General features: G+C 52.1%; 1 protein-coding gene across 2 annotated transcripts in view; it reads left to right on the top strand.

Moving 5' to 3' along the window:
* Positions 1-7677, top strand: part of LOC126994781 (uncharacterized) — a 7985-nt gene extending 308 nt beyond the window's left edge. The window contains exons 1-3 of one of the 2 annotated variants that reach the window (XM_050854052.1): positions 1-411; positions 536-558; positions 5906-7677. The exon at positions 1-411 is cut by the window's left edge and continues 308 nt beyond it. In XM_050854052.1, the coding sequence (XP_050710009.1) occupies positions 353-411; positions 536-558; positions 5906-7650 (1827 nt within the window). In that variant the 5' untranslated portion in view covers positions 1-352 and the 3' untranslated portion in view covers positions 7651-7677. The remainder of the gene's footprint in view (positions 412-535; positions 559-5905) is intronic. The other variant, XM_050854053.1, reaches the window with a different exon arrangement.
* Positions 7678-13687: the final 6010 nt, after the last annotated feature.

Below are 13687 nucleotides of genomic sequence, written 5' to 3'. Positions count from 1 at the left end.
CGCCGCACAATTTTGGTTTGTCACCTGCACTATCACTAAAGTAAGACGAAACGTTGTTCCATATTTAGTACATGTACCGTCGAAACCCCCCACTTCAAATAACATTCTCACCCTCGTCTCCCATTCTCCACTAAATTACCCTAATATAATCGCCACTTCATTTGTTCTTAATCCCTTACACGGATTACATTTAAATTCCTATCCCTACTCTCTTGTAATCCATACCGTTCGCCTTCAGCGCTCCTCCCCTCCCCGTTCACCAGCCCTACCCCTCTTTCGCCTGCGGCAGCCACGTCTTGCTGATCCCAGTGATATGTGTCGCCATCTGCACATCTGCTGATCCCAGTCATTTATGCCCTTGTACCGAACCAATCTTTCCTCAAGCGAACTCACGACTGCTTCACACCCAAGGTATCTTACCATTTCCTTACGGATTACCTACGAATCTTCCTATAAAATTACCTTTAATCTTACTTAAATTTTCCCTTCCTATAATTTTCCTTATATACGTCCTAATATCTCCCCTACATTACAGCTTGTGCCGGAGAGCAGAGAGAAGTGAGTTAAACCACATCTCCTGCGACCCAGTCTCCCCCCTCACCATACATCAGCCATACCATCCTGCTCTGGTCTCCTTACAAATGCATCGGACGCAGCTAAGTGACTCCCCCGTCTAACTCCCCATGTCCCAGGATCGAAAATTGGAAGAGGCTCTATCCTCTGACTTCAGCGGTTTAACGTTTGGTAATCCCCATCACACAGTCCTCCGTTCAGGAGCTGCTTATCCAAAACCTATTCCCCCAGCACTATTCCCCTCAGACTTTTCACAAGAGCCTTCCCAGACTACTTCCTCTTCCCAGACAGAACAGCACCAAAGTGACACAACCATGAGTGACAAACCTCGAAACGTCATTTTAAGGGGCGAGGATAAAAATCCAAAATATACGGGCTCAGAGGAGACCGGCCCCGACCTCCTAACTCACCTTCAGAGGGTAGAGGATGCTTTTACCAAATTCCAATATACAAATGAAAAGGAGAAATTGGCCCACCTTTACGACAACATCCACACGGGCCCTTGTCGGGCTCAATCCATTATAAAAAGTGACGCATTCAAGAAAGCCGAAACATATGATGAAGCGAAAGCAAATCTCATCAGCCATTTCGGCTCCACATGCAAACAGGGTGCCCTGTCAGTCTTGTTCCGCCTAGCGGCTACCTACCGTCCCAAAATAAAGGCTAATATTGCAGTGGATGACTGTTTAGGCGTCGCGGGTGGAGCCTTCACAGAGTTTGAAACCCAATTCCGTCACTCCCCGTGGACTACCGATGAGAAAATGAACCTTGAGGATGTGTGCCGCCTTTTCTCATACTTTATCTTTCTCCTCAATTGCACGGAGACACTCTTCAAAGAGTTACAAAAGGAAGAACCCCTACCAAAAGGTAGAACCCTTTTCAAACACATCAGTCCCCTGTCGGGACGGGAGCCACCAACAGAACCCACATCCTCAGCGGTGAGGGGCGTCAACATTCAGAGGGGGCGTCCCCGAAGTCGCTCCCCGGCCGGAGCTCAGACCCCTAGGAACCGCTCTGCCACACCCTGCGGCCGCCGCCCTTACAAAAGAGGCAGGGGTCGCGGGCGTGGCTATAACACTCAATATTGTTACAACTGCAGAATCACAGGACACCATACACGTAATTGCTGGTACGGCAGCAACACCCAACAGTCAAATCAATATTGTTCCTACCATAAGACATCAGGCCATAACACCAAGGATTGCCGCGCGAGGCCCCGGGGAGGTACCTCGTCGGGGGAAGCCTCGCGCGCCACGTCTCCCGCAATAACATAGGCTCAGGTACAAATTCACACCAGGTGTGTGGTATTCATACAACACCCCCAACCCGCACACCTTTAAACAAACCAAGTACATCCACAGCTCATTTTGACATTGAAACCCAACCTACGGATGTTGAAACCACTACCATGAAACACCATCGCATCGCTCTTTATCCCCAATCCTCCCTTGCCATGACTGTCCCTGCTCAGTGTAATGGTCACCAAATTAGTGTTTTCATGGACACAGGGGCATGTCCCAATATCATAAACATCGGAACATTGCGTGCCTTACATGACGCAAAGACAACCTTGGTATTGGAACCTCCCTGCCTAAAATTAAGTGGACTAGATGACACATCATTTAAAGAAGTTGGACACACCCCCTTGTCTATCCAGTTGGCTAACTCCCTGTCCCCGATTACAGCCACCTTTCATGTGTGTCATGGTTTGAATATCCCAGGTGATATTCTTTTGGGTCTTCAATCTATGCGGGAACACTGCTTATCCCTAGCTCCAGCAGAAGATTGTGTTTACCAACATGAAACACCAATTAGGACACTCACGGCCCCAAAGCCATTATTGTGCACTTCTCCCTCCGCCGAGGGAGAATATCCTCATCTTTCTAGCGTGGCCCAGCGGTCACTGGTTGATAATTCATCTCCAGCAGTGCATGTTATTAAGGAACAAAGTGCATCATCCTCCAATACATTACCTCCCTCTCCTTCTTCTTCCTCTTCGCAAGAGCATTTAAGGGTCCACGGCGTTCTGGCGAATGACGTCACGTTAGAAGGACGTGGATCAGCTATGCTTCAAATGCGTCTTGCTGGTATAAGTGATGAATGTGAGGCTATCTGTATGAGTGAGAGCTTGAAGATGAAAGCCATGACTATGGAGGATGCACTTTGCAAAGTAGATAAAAATGGTCAAACTTTCCTAATAATGCACAACTCCTCCCCATACGTACGCAAGTTCCGTCAAGGGACATGCGTCGTTGACTTTGAAGTTCTACCTGAACGCATAGGTAGCGTACAGGAATCAGAGATCATCTCCCCCTCTGAGATCTTGCGGAGTGATCATCATAAACAAAACGTAAATGATTATCTAGCTACTCATCTCGAAGATCTGGCTTTTCCAGAAGCAAGGGAGAAATTGCACAACCTACTAGAGACATACCACTCCATTGTCAGTCTGCCGGATGATCCTATTGGATCCACAAATGTTTTAACACATACCATACCGGTTGATCCCAATACCAACCCCATCTATGTGCCTGCATACAGAACACCACACTCTCAAAGAGCTATCCTAGATACTGCAGTTAAAGACATGTTAGCATCAGGTATCATAGAACACACTACTTCTCCCTGGAACTTTCCCATTTTCCTTGTGAAGAAGAAAAACGGCCAATTTCGGCCAGTTGTAGACTACAGGAAACTAAATGCTGTTTCGCACCCTCAAAGATACCCCTTACCTCACTTGCAGGATATTTTAAGCAGCATGGGCACCAACAACAAGGTTTTCACGACCTTAGATTTAGCAAGTGGCTATTGGCAGATAGACCTCGATGAGCATAGTAAACCGCTTACAGCCTTCTCTACCCCTTCGGGTCACTGGCAGTTTCGTAAACTCCCCTTTGGAGTTAGTGGTGCGCCACTAACGTTCCAAAGGCTAGTCAACAAAGTCTTGCATGGCCTCCTTGGCAAACAGGTTTTCGCCTTTATAGATGACATCATCATAGTGTCACAGGATGTCGACTCACACATTACCTTACTACAAGAAGTATTTAATCGCCTTTACCAGGCAGGTCTAACTCTGCGTTTCCCAAAATGTCATTTTTTGCGTCCAAGCATCACATACTTAGGCCATGTACTAGATCAGAATGGTGTACATACGACTCATGACAAAGTCAAGGCTATTTTTAACTATCCTGTGCCAACAGACGTGAAATCTGTCCGCTCCTTCCTAGGACTGTCCGGGTACTATCGATCCTTTATCAAGGACTATTCACGCGTTGCAAGACCCCTCACTCAACTTTTGCGCAAAGACTCCACATTTACATGGGGGGCGGAACATCAGGAAGCTTTTGATTACCTTAGAACAACACTAACATCCCCGCCTGTCCTGGCGTACCCAGACCACACAAAAGACTTTTTCCTGTACACAGACGCTTGTGGCAAGGGCCTAGGAGCCGCTCTCATGCAATATGATGTTATAAATAAATTACAACCTCTAGCATATGCAAGTCGCACGCTCAACAAAGCAGAATCAAACTACAGTACTACCCACCTTGAGGCCCTTGCGGTCGTGTGGGCATTGCGTCATTTTCGTGACATCATTTATGGCTACAATATCCATGTCAGAACCGACCACGCAGCCGTGGTGGAATTATTCAATACTAAAACCCTCACGGGGAAATTGGCCCGATGGAGCCTCATTGTCCAAGACTTTAATCCCTCATTTGCTCATGTCCCTGGAGCAGTAAATCATGTAGCGGACGCCCTATCCAGAAATATCGGCGCGATAATGGACATGGATGTAGATCATTTTGATGACCCAAGTCGAACTCATGACCCAACTTTGAATGATTCCATACGCGCAGCGCAACAAACAGATAACTTCTGTCAACCCATCCTATACTATCTGCAGAGTGGCGACCCCAATTCCTTGCCAACGCTACCTGTACCCTTAACTGACTTTGATCTCAACGACGGCATCCTCGTCAGGAATACATACATCACAACTAAATACGGTCCGCATAGGGAAGTTACGCAAATCGTCGTACCAGAAAGCCTAGTCTCTATGATCTTGCATAACATACATTCTTCCCCTCATGCAGGACATCCTGGAAAAAGTAGAGCTTTGATGCAAGCCCGTTTATTATATTATTGGCCACGTATGCGGCTCGACATCATTGATTACATCAACAACTGCCACGCTTGTGCAGAAAATTATGGATCCATTACTCAGCAAGTCCCCATCAAAAGCTATCCCATACCTTTCGAGCCATGGGATACCATTGCTATTGACCTATTGAAATTACCACAAACTACTGAAGGCCACAAATACCTATTGGTTGCCATTGATCATTTCAGTCGTTTCTCGGTTCTAGTTCCCATAGTGGACAAGCAAGCAACTACTGTGGCTAAAGCTCTCATTGATGAAGTCTTTTGTAAATATAACACCCCTAAAGTCCTCATCTCCGATAATGGCACCGAATTTAACAATAAAATCTTGGAGGCAATCTGCAGGGAATACCAAGTTGATAAGGTAAATACCATGGCTTATCATCCAGCTTCCAATGGCATGGTCGAGCGACACAATCGCAAAATCATTCAGACACTTCGCTCTCTGGTCGGTGATGTCTCAGTAACTTGGCACGAATGGATGCCTCAGGTAATGGCTTCTCTTAACTCATCTCTCCATAAATCAATAGGTGACACACCTCACTATGTCATTTTTGGCCAGGACCATCGATTGCCGTACTCATTCCTCCTCAAGGAGGACACACCCATATATAATTTTGATGACTACGTTCGAGTCAGAGGGACAGACTTCCAGAAGATCTATAAACGGGTTACCTCCAACATCGAGGATAGCAAGGCTGCCATGACTGCGTCACAATGGAAATCAGCAACCGACAAATTATTGGTCATAGGGGACATTGTCTATTTAAAAATTCAGGAACCCAAAAACAAACTAGCACCTCGCTTTGAGGGACCATACCGCGTACTGGCCTACGACAAGGGGAATAAGGTCAAGATCCGCCACCTGACTACCTTGGAAACAAAGCTTGCACACCTAGACCACCTCAAACGCACTAACCGACCTTCTTCCTCAACCTGTGAGGCGTCGACCCCTGCGCCTGACGACCCTCTAACGACACCGACAAATACTCCAGGCCCAGCTGAGGTGGACACTACCAACGACTACAGGAAGAAACTAAGATCATACACATCTGCAAACTGATGCATTTGTACGGAGAACCATCTTCATCCCTTAGTGTCCCTTCTCTTCTCTCACACTTTTTTTTACCTTATCCATCCACTAACCACTTTCTATTCTCTCAACCAGTTGCGATGCTACTCCCTTGCCTATGTGTCTTGGGAGGTGTTCTCCTGGTCCTCCCCACAAATGCCACGAAGCAGCCCTCATATGAACAACACCTACGTGTGGGGGCAATCGTGGAGCCAGACGGCCCCGTGATGGTGGTGGAGGACGTGGTCGATGTCCGCATTACCCTATGCGATTTTCAAAAGCTGGAGCGACTCCATATACCCCAGTTCCGGCGCCAGATCCAGCAAGCGGAAGCGGTTCTCCAGCAGACATCGGACACAGTTCATAAACTAAACCATCCACTCACGCTGACATATTTCTCTACTCTCATGCTATCTTTCCTAAATATCCAACAATCCTTTGATAGTCTGTTAGAATGGACCCCTTTTTCAACTTACCTTAAAACACCAGTAGCCCACGCCAGGTCCAAGCGTGGTCTCATCGACATTGGTGGGAGATTGTTAAAAGGCCTCATTGGTACAGCTACAGAAGCCGATGTTGCTGAAGTTCACGATCAGTTAGACAAATGGGGTACTATTTTGAATAACCAGGCCATTGTTCTCAGTTCCCAAAACAAAGCTATTGAGACGGTTGTTAGGACTCAAAAAGTTATCATAGACCGCCTCAACAACTTCACATCCCTCATAACCCAGCTTCAGCAGGTCCAACACCAGTACTTATTGGCTCACCATTTGGCTTTAATGGCAGCAAACCTCAGAGCTGTCTACCTTGCAATCACAAATTTTAAATTAGCACTGCAGGACACATTTACACTGCTCAGAGACGTGTTAGATGGTGTTGTAACCCCTTCCCTTCTCACCCCTACCGAACTTATGCATGTCATTGATTGGGCCAGAACAGAAAAAGGCTTAACTCCTGTTTTCAGTGAGACCCAGGTTCAATATTATTATCCCTACATGGAGGCAACAGTGACTACATATGGTATCTTGGTGCATATACCCTTTAGGTCGCCAGATATGTTCACTATCTATCACATTCATCCATTCCCTACAGTTGTCAATTCTTCCATCTACCAACTATCTACATCTCATACCACTCTCTTGGTTTCATCAGATTTCATGCACATTGCTTTTCCAGCTGACTTTCATGATTGCCATATCACCCGATTCCAGATGTACCTTTGCCCTGCTTACCAGTACGTCTTTTTGCCTACCAGCAATTATCCTTGTGAGATGGGTCTAGTTAGAAACTCCCCAATTGAATCTCTGTGTGTTTTCACCCCAGTCGAGGATACCACCATCTTCCACCTTAGAGTGAAACCCTGGCGGTACTTCTATTTCCATCATTCCAATGCTCTTACAGTCACTTGCCCTGGATCCCGACCTAGCAACACCGCTGTCCACGGCTCCTTTGTCATCTTGGAGGCGTGCAGTCTCACATCCCACAACCTGACAACTAAACAATCTAACCATCTATTGCTCAACCAAACCTTTCATACCTACAACCTCAAACCCTTCAACTTGCCGGCACCAACAACTCCCCTACAACTCAAACCCTTACACCCACTAGGAGACACCTTAACCAAACTCATTGCACCAAACATCACCCTACAACCCATTTCATCTCTCACCATATGGCCAGACCTTCGCCCCGACACTGTATACCCCATCCTCGCGTCACTGACTACAGTACTCACGCTTACTGTGATCCTAGCTACCCTACTCATTTGTGTCTTCCACCGCCGCTACGCCTTCCTGCGTCGAGCCATCCTCCAGCGCACCTTACAGCCAGCAACGGCATAGACCATGTTCCCATTGTCCTATAATATATTTTTCTCCTTGAGCATAAATATCTTCATATGCCATTTATCCCTAACCCGAGGACAGGATAATTTCTTTACCATAACTAAATAACATGCAAGTCCTCTGTGATATGTATCTATTTGCCATTTCTATATACACCTATATATCCATATACCACCATTTTTTTTTTGTTTCCATATTTTAACTTAACTAAACCATGTATGTATAACCATACCATTTAATACATGATCATGATAGTATTTTCTATTATATATTATTTCTCATATTATATTTCGTTAATAGCTCATTCTCCCGGGAGTTTAGATATTAGGAATTTTTTTTTGTGCACTTGTCTTTATTTGTTTATACACCATTACTCTAGGTAATGTACCCATATGACAATTGTTTAACTTACATTTAACTGCTATTTGTCCCTTATGGGCTTATAATCCTGTAACCCATTCATTATTTTTTTTTCCCATTCCCTTATACTGTGTACTTCCTTTCTCGTCTTCATACTGTTACGAATGTGCTGTATGTGAATGATTGTATGTGTAATGTGAGGAAATTGTAGCATGATGCAATGTTAGCTCAGCATGGTGCAACTCTACTTGTTGGGACAAGAGAGACAGAGGGGAGCCCGGGGCCTCCGGCCGCCGGGCAGGAAGTGCTGAGTCGGCAGAGTGGAGAGTGGCGAGCGGGAGGCGCTGAGGGGTGTTGGAGAAGACGCGTGTCTGGGCTTGAGAGAGTGTTGAGCTGCTCCGCTCGCGAGCTGTGTGCATCCGTGTGTGCGTGTCTGCCGTGCCCCTGTACTGTGCCTGATTAACTAGCTGTTCTGTGCCCTTGAAAGTTGCTGTACTCTGTACTGTGTGAGGAACCTGTCATTAAACTAGAACTTAGTGTTGATCGTGTATCCTTTGTGCCCTGCCCCGTTCCTGCTCCCCTCGGTGTTCTGTGTGGGCCGCTGTGAGTGACTGGTGCCCGTGTGGCTGTTCTGGTGGGGATCACGCCGCCTGCCTGCCCGTGGATGGTGTGTGTGGGGGGGTGGCGTAACACTTGGTGTCAAAGGAGTGGGATAAGTGAACAGTGAAGCGCGCCGAGTCGTCATGGCGTCCCCCAATGGTCGCCGTGAGGGTGAGGAGAAGGGCAAGGCCGAGGGCGAGGCTGACGTGGGTGAGGTGAAGCTGGGCCAGATGGAATTGTTCGCTGCCATGCTGGCCAGTATGAGGCAGGATTTGGATCAGAGGGCAGACGAGAGGGCACGCGAGCAGGCTCAGAGGGCAGAAGAGAGGGCTCGCGAGCAGGCTCAGAGGGCAGAAGAGAGGGCAGACGAGAGGGCACGCGAGCAGGCTCAGAGGGCAGAAGAGAGGGCTCGCGAGCAGGCTCAGAGGGCAGAAGAGAGGGCAGACGAGGAGGCCCGCCATCTTGCCGATATCCTCCAGAGCTGTTTCTCGTCGCTGAAGGTGGAAACCCAGCAGTACACCGACCAGGGCTGCGACAGCGCGAGGAGTGAACGGCTGGAGGAGGTGCGGACCCAGGAAGGCGAGGTCCGAGGCCTGAGGGAGGCGGAGAGGCAGCTGCGAGAGGTGGCACCGTCGCACGCGGAGGAAGAAGGCTCAGTTCTGGCAGGAAGCGCCGGGGCGGCGGTCCTGCAGGGGCCTATCTGGGGCCCCTGGCAAGGACTCCTGGAGCCTGGTAGCGTCGTGGCGGAACCAGTAGCTGCCGCAGGAGGTTGGGGAGCCCCCGCCTCGTTGCCTCCCTCACCCCCTCCCTCTCCTCCATGCCAGCCGGCTCGCAGGTCACGTAGTCCACTCTCTCTCCCATGGCAGCAGCGAGAGGTGGCAACGTGGTGCAGGGAGGAACAAGAAGCGTCACGTGTGCTGGCGGCGGGTGCACGGGTGGCGGACTGGCGGGGCTCCGCGTGGGGCCCCTGGCAAGGGCCCCTGAAGCCTGGTGGCGTCGTGGCGGAGCCGGTGGAGGCTGCAGGAGGCTGGGGAGCCGTCGAAGCCGCTCCTTTGGGTCCAGTTGGTGCTGGAGTCGGACCCATTTACCCTGCCTCGTTGCCTCTCTCACCGCCTCCCTCTCCGCCATGCCGGCCGGCTTGCAGCCCACGTGGTCCGCCCGCTCCCCGCTGCGGCCCCTCGGCCTCCCGACGGGAAGTTGGCATGGGAGGCCCAGTTCAAGATGCCAGCTGCTGCCCAGGGCTGGGGCGAGGGTGAGAAGGCGCTGCAGCTGACAACAGCGCTGCGGGGCTCAGTGGACGAGTCAGGCCGCTTGGCGGTGGGCGCCGAGAGGACCTTGGGGCGGCCTGACATGCTGGCCGCTACGCGACTCCAGGACGCGCCACAGAGGCTGTGTGGCGTCACGGGGCACTGCGTGCAGTCTGAGGGCCCAGTGGAGGCTCGTATCGGCGTAGGCAGCGCTGTGGAGCGCCGGCCGACGGACGTCGCCGATCGAGACGAGCCGTGCGTGCTGGGCCTCGACTACCTGCCGCAGGGCGAGGCCTGTGCCGACCTTGGACGGGAGCTGGAGAGGCTGCGCGGACAGGCGCCTTTGCTCCCGAAGGTCGGCTGTGCAGAGGTAGTCGCGGCGGAGCGACTGCACCTTGCCCCGGGGACGGAGGCTAGGGTCCTGTGTTGCCGGTCGGACGCGATGCCAGCGGAAGGCACGGTGGAGTCCACGGAGGGCCTGCAGCTGCCTGGTGGTGTGGCCGCCGGAGGGAGTCTCGAAGGAGCGGGGGAGGAGTCAGTCACGGTGCTGGTGGCTAACTCCTCCGACGAGGCTCGGAAAGTACCCGCTGGTGCCAAGCTGGGCACCTGTGAAGAGGTGGAGCAACAAGAGGAGGCGTCGGGGAGTGCGGAGTCGGCCGCTGTGGGGCCGCTGCCCGACTTCCTGGAGGATTTGGCGCACCGGAGCGCCGCTAACCTGACGGAGGCGCAGACGGAGAAAATGCGCCACACCCTGGCCCAGTACGCGGACGTGTCTAGCAGGGGTGACTTGGATCTGGGCTGCACGGGGTTGGTGAAGCACAACATCAACACGGGAAATAGTGTGCCCACCAGGAGCCCGCCCCGACGTGTCGTGCCGGTCAGGCGGGAGGAACTACAGCGCGCCGTCAACGGGCTGGCGGCGCAAGGGGTGATGGAGCGGACAGACAGTCCGTGGCCCTCAGCAGTCGTCCGGGATATGAAGAAGGACGGCACGCAGCGCTTCTGTGAGGACTGCCGGGCGCTGAGGGACGAGACTGGCGAGGACTCCCACCCCCTGCCGTGGACCGATGACGCGCTGACGAAGGCCTTGGAGTTGGGGGCCTTGACGATGACCAGCGGCCTAGCGGCGGCCGCCCCGCCCTGCCATGACTTCCGGGGCCGGATGGCGAAGGTGAAGATGAAAGCAGCGTCGATGAAGGCGAGCCCGGAGGGTCTCCGTGGCTCTTGCGGGGGCTGTGGCAAGAGGGGGCATAGGTGCAGACGGTGCCTGGGGGAGCGAAGGACGCGTTCCCTCGACCGGCTGAGCCCCGTAGCTCTCCAGCCGCGCTGTAAGGACTGTGGCCAGTCAGGCCACCGCTTGAGCACCTGTCCCAGGTCCAGGGACGCGGCACGGGCGGGAAGCGCGGACGGGCTGGAGAAGGGAGTCGACTTCCAGCCGTCTCCCGCCCTCGGGCCCCGCCTTGAGTAAGCTGCCGCCGCCCGACCAGCGTGTTGCCAGTGGGAGGCTTAGCGGTTGTAGCCACGACGCGTGACAGTGGACACCGGGGGCTGAGGAGTGCTCGGCGCGGCCTGACCCGGGGTAGTGTGTGCTGCTGGAAGGGCCAGTGGAGGCTCGTATCGGCGTAGGCAGCGCTGTGGAGCGCCGGCCGATGGACGTCGCCGATCGAGACGAGCCGTGCTTGCTGGGCCTCGACTACCTGACGCAGGCCAGTAAGGCTCGTGGTGGCCTCGGACGGGAGCTGGAGAGGGTGACCGGAATGGTGCCCTTTGCTTCCAGGAGGTTTTCGAGCATGGCTGCGTGGGGAGGTAGTCACGGCTGGGCGAGGGCACCCTGCCCCGAGGGTGGAGGCCAGGAGCCGGTGTCGACTGTCCCGAGCGTCATGTGGAGTGGATGGCGTGGAAGAGCCCACTGAGGACTGACGGCTGGTCGACGGCGTGGCTGACAGGCAGAGCCCCTTGGGGGCGCGAGAAGAGACTGTGGAGGACGTGGTGGAGGACAGACTGATTTATGTGTATTGCATGTATTTTTCTGTGTTCAGTGTTCGGCCGGGAGCTCAGGCTACCGGTGGATTTGGCCACGGGGCTGCCTCCCGACGTGAGCTTGCCCACCGTCACCTCTGGCTTAGCAGCGGCACTGCAGGAAAGCCTGGCTGAGGTGCACCGACGCGTACGGGGCAAGCTCAAGGTGGCAGGCCAGGCCATGATGGAGACATACGACCGGCGCAAGAGGGACGTGAGCCCCAGCAGCAGCGAAGGGGACGTGTCAGAGGTCGACCAAGGGGCGAACGAGAACATGGGCGGTGCGGGCGAAGCGGCAGATGTCAGTGACACCCTGAGCAAGTACCTGGGGCCGACGACGCGGCTCTGGGTGCCACCGCCTGCCTGCCGCCGCCCGCATCCCAGCGGCGCCCTCGGCGAGAGAGGCGTCGGCCGGGATGGTTAAGAGACTTTAGTGATGTCCCAGGGGACTGATTAGTTTGATTAATTTCATGTTTTGTTTGTTGAATGTTGGGGCAGCCGGGTCGACTGCCTTCTGAAGGGGGAGATAGTGTTACGAATGTGCTGTATGTGAATGATTGTATGTGTAATGTGAGGAAATTGTAGCATGATGCAATGTTAGCTCAGCATGGTGCAACTCTACTTGTTGGGACAAGAGAGACAGAGGGGAGCCCGGGGCCTCCGGCCGCCGGGCAGGAAGTGCTGAGTCGGCAGAGTGGAGAGTGGCGAGCGGGAGGCGCTGTGGGGTGTTGGAGAAGACGCGTGTCTGGGCTTGAGAGAGTGTTGAGCTGCTCCGCTCGCGAGCTGTGTGCATCCGTGTGTGCGTGTCTGCCGTGCCCCTGTACTGTGCCTGATAAACTAGCTGTTCTGTGCCCTTGAAAGTTGCTGTACTCTGTACTGTGTGAGGAACCTGTCATTAAACTAGAACTTAGTGTTGATCGTGTATCCTTTGTGCCCTGCCCCGTTCCTGCTCCCCTCGGTGTTCTGTGTGGGCCGCTGTGAGTGACTGGTGCCCGTGTGGCTGTTCTGGTGGGGATCACGCCGCCTGCCTGCCCGTGGATGGTGTGTGTGGGGGGGTGGCGTAACAATACTTTCTATACCTCATTTGGCCCGGCCATCCTTGTACATAGAGTTTTACTTTCATCGTGGCGTGGGCGCCACGCTAGCCTGACCGAGCATTGTAAACATGTAAATATTACTCCTAAATATCTATCCGTTTCCACTTCTTCTCCCTCTATCTGTATAAATCCTCTTAGACTAGGCAACCTCATGAACGAACGATGACGCACATAGCTTGTGCGGCTGCCGAGGGCAGTCATCATTTCGTCTCGATAGAGTTCGCATCACACGCTCCGTGTAAACCACAAAACCAGTAAAAGGACAATTAAGCAAAGACTTTAACTCCAAACCTGCTAAACTTATATACGTATTATATTAAAGTATAGGTTTAATGATTATAATTCTATAAATAATGAAAAAGGGTTGGTTGCCTACGTGGCAAATCTTAAAATTATACATTAGGGTTAATGGCTTCTCTCTCTCTCTCTCTCTCTCTCTCTCTCTCTCTCTCTCTCTCTCTCTCTCTCTCTCTCTCTCTCTCTCTCTCCGATGGCATGTAGCAACGGTTTTTTTTTTTTTGGGGGGGGGGGGGGGCGGCGGGCAAAGGGAGGAACATGAGTATTCTTCGTGTTTATCTGTCTGTCTGTCTGATAACAAAATTTAAAAGACAGTTGAAGAAGTAGTGTAATTTGGTTGAAATCTATATATGTTCCTTCATCTTAAGTTTGTTGATATCACACCCGTAGCAATTTCCATCTAGTTTGTTAATA

This window comes from Eriocheir sinensis, unplaced genomic scaffold (assembly GCF_024679095.1).
Source record: "Eriocheir sinensis breed Jianghai 21 unplaced genomic scaffold, ASM2467909v1 Scaffold874, whole genome shotgun sequence".
NCBI classification, from domain to species: Eukaryota; Metazoa; Arthropoda; class Malacostraca; order Decapoda; family Varunidae; genus Eriocheir; species Eriocheir sinensis.
This window is presented reverse-complemented; position numbering and strand designations above follow the sequence as displayed.